The 3,552-nt window shown below is 37.9% G+C and overlaps 1 protein-coding gene across 1 annotated transcript; it reads right to left on the reverse strand.

Moving 5' to 3' along the window:
• Window positions 1–1,466: 1,466 nt before the first annotated feature.
• Window positions 1,467–3,191, reverse strand: LOC132191567 (uncharacterized). Its single transcript, XM_059606660.1, has one exon. The coding sequence runs from the start codon at window positions 3,189–3,191 to the stop codon at window positions 1,467–1,469; it is 1,725 nt and encodes a 574-aa protein (XP_059462643.1).
• Window positions 3,192–3,552: the final 361 nt, after the last annotated feature.

Genomic DNA, 3,552 nt, shown 5'->3' on the forward strand with positions numbered 1-3,552 from the left:
TTTTATACTATATATTTTTCTTTATAGGGACACATGTCACAATATTATTGATGCTCGTCATACATTCTCTCTATGGAGTGGGAGACGAGATTTGGGTGGTTTCTAGTGACATTAGCTCCGCATCTATCACCTCAATGGTCAACGACGGTGGTGGTGCTAGTGACTTCGACGACAATGGTGCATGGTTGAGGTTAGGCATGGAGGTGGAAGAGTGATGTGGCTTAAGGTTGAGGGGATTCAATGTGGTTGGATTAAACTGTTTTTCAATGGTTTGGGTCCTTAAATTTCATTTAGTTGATGTGACAAAATCTAAGTCACAAATCAAAGAAAATGAGAGCTAATTCAATTGGAATTGGAGGTGAGTAGCTCCTCTTTTCTTTAAAGGCTTATTGAGGGCAAATAAAAATGACTGTAAAGTAATAATTTATAAAATCATTAGCACATTGACATAGAAACAGACTCAAGCATCTGATGATTATGAGCAACTTTAATAAATTGAAAATTTAGAATGTTTTAGATCAGTTTTTGGTATGTCCTGATAGGCAATTAGCTACTTGCAAATTAAAATAGAGAAATCATCACTGGATCTGCCCATCCTTGAGAGAACTGAAAACATTCTGAGCTTAAGTTAGCATATGATGTTTTGAGTGAATTTAAGAAATAAGCTAAGATTTCTGAGAGACCTATAGTGCCACTTTTACATGGTACTTTGTTCTCTCTTTTACAATATTTTTATAGCTGTTTCACGTTTTAACCTAGAGTATCATGAATATCTGGATGTATATCCCACTTTATAGGAGATTCTAATGGATGTAGTTATTATCCACGTAGTGATTTATTTGAGTAGGGTTGCTTTAGTGAGATCCATGATGGATTTTATCGGCAACATAAAATAACTAATTAGTAGCATAGTTTTCGACATTACTCTAGTAAGAATCAAATGTATACAATGTGTTAAAAATAAATTTTTTGATTAAGATAGGTGAAGTAAATTATCCAATGAGGCTTGGTTCCTCATGGAGAGCTAGCTAGCGCAACCCAATGGCTCACCCTCCTCACCTTTTTTGATGAATAAGCAATTTATAAACACCCAAACACAAAAACAAAAACTCTTCAACAAATATTTCAGCTCCTGCAATTCTGCAAAGATCAAGATAGATTCTCAACATTTCTTTTAAATCTTCCTCATCTTCCCTTACGGCCTCTACTCCTCCAACCCCAAGTCCCTCAAACTCATCTCCCCCTTCCTCTTCCGCTACTTCCACCGCACTTGCATCTACCCACTTCGTCTCCATCGCAACATGGTTTTGCTGAGAGTGAGAGGCGAGAGATGGGGAAAGCTGATGGTTTTGTTGTGAGAGAGAGACGAGAGATGGAGAAGAAAAGGAAAGAATAAAAAACAATAAAAATAAAATTTAATTAAAGTAGAGAGTTAAAACAAATATTAATATCTAGAGTACACATTCCTATATAACGTGTTTGCCGAACCTAGCGTACACATTTGGCCGATGCGGCGGCAAAAAATCGCGGATGTTTCTACGCGTACTCGTGCTTGTTTCCTCAACTCGATCTCTAGCATAACATGTCATGTGGCCAATAAATTTGCATTCAGTACATTCAACAGCTATGCCATTGAAATGCTTGCGGCATGCATCACACGGAGGGGAGTGCTCTGTCTTTCGAACAAAAGCTATAGGATGCTTATGATCTGTATTTAGCAGAGCTCTTCCAAATTTGATATATGGATATTTTCCTAATACACATTCAGGATGAGCAGGAAAGTCGCACACTGTACAATAATAGAACCAATGGTTAGGTTCTCTTTTTCCTTCACAAATCAAGCAATAATATTCTTTGAAACAATCTTCAGCAGTAGAAGTGAGTTTGAGGAGATGTGTATCGTATTCATGCCGAGCTACGAGTGGAAGAGTTGCACATTCAAAACCCAAGGCAAACTCGCATTCAGTGCACACAAATACACATGGGGATCTATACTCACTATCACAAGCATAGCATTTTTCTTCAGAACTTATGGCAAGGTAGAGCAGGTGTTGGTGACCTTCATGATTAAAGATCTCTGGGATTGAAAAACATTGAATGTCAAGGCTGTAATTAGGACACTCATTACATATGTAGACGAAGCCATGACGAAGATGGTTACAAGCATCGCAATAGAAGACATCCTCATATGGGAGGAGGGTGAGCGGGTGTTCATGAAGTGGGTGTCTCTCAATCTTTGTGGCTAGTTTAGCACATCTTTCATGGAGAAAGAAGTTACAACTCAAACAGCTGTAAAATGGGACTGAGATTAATTGCATACACCCCTCACAAAGCTTATCATCCTCAAGCTTCTTCTCTTCACTAAGGATTAAGTTATGTTGATCATGACTAAAATGTTTGATCATCTTCTGAGACTGAGCTGTTTCGTCCTGTACTGCTTTGACCAAATCAGCTAATTGATGCGTTTTGTTCCTCCTGGTAATGGTCAGGCCTCTCTTGTTATGGATTCGATGTCCAAGAAAACTTGGACAGTTCAAGTGAACAATGTAGCTACATTTTTGACAATAATAAATTGCATACTTTGTATTAACCTTTTTGTAGCAGAGTCTACAGAATACCTTGCTTGAACCCGTGTCTTGATCATGGAGAGAATAGGTGAGAGTGAGGAGGTGGTCATGTGCACTAATATGGATAGTGCGTTGAAATAGAGCACATTTGTGGTGAATTAAGAGCTGACAGATGGTACATAGGTAGGCAATGTCCTTGCCTTCCTCACCGCAGACTTTGCAAGTGAACTGGATATTCTCCAAGATGGGGATGAATGCGTGTTGATGACAATCGTTGGTAGTAATTTTCCAGCGAGAAGCACATTTGATGTCGAGGTCGAAATCACACCCATCGCATCGATAAAAGAAGCATCCGGTACAATTTTTACGACAAGCATCACAATAATTCTTTTTCTCTGGCGCTTTTAGAATGAGGGTGTGATTTGGGTGCAGGCGGTGTTGTATCTCACGGGGGAGCTCGATACATGATTTGTTGAGAAAGAAGTTGCATTCGGAACATTTGTAGCCTGGACCCGATATTGGTTCCTCACATCCCGAGCAAACTACTTCTTTCTTATCTTTTTCATTTTTCAGCTCTTCTGCAAAGATCAAGGGATGCTTATGGCTGAAATGGTTGACCGCCATCTCTCTCAAGATTTATCTCACACAATTGAGATTTGTGATTTTGGGGCAAAGTAATGATTCAATTCACTCAAAGAAAAATGGAGGCATGTAATCTTAATTATATAAATCCAGCCAGAGATGAAACTGATGAAGAAAGCAAAGAATTTGGAAAACTCACATGATACGTCACCTGATAAATCACCATGTATGATTGTATTCTAAAAGGATAAACTTATAAAAATTAGTAAATTTTATCATTTAATTAATACTTTTAATACTCTGTTCATGTAAAATAGTTGATAAATGACTAAGACAAAGTTCGAATTCATGATCTTTACTTTGATACCATATTAAATCAGTACTACTTATCATTAACACTTCA

This window comes from Corylus avellana, chromosome ca9 (assembly GCF_901000735.1).
Source record: "Corylus avellana chromosome ca9, CavTom2PMs-1.0".
NCBI classification, from domain to species: Eukaryota; Viridiplantae; Streptophyta; class Magnoliopsida; order Fagales; family Betulaceae; genus Corylus; species Corylus avellana.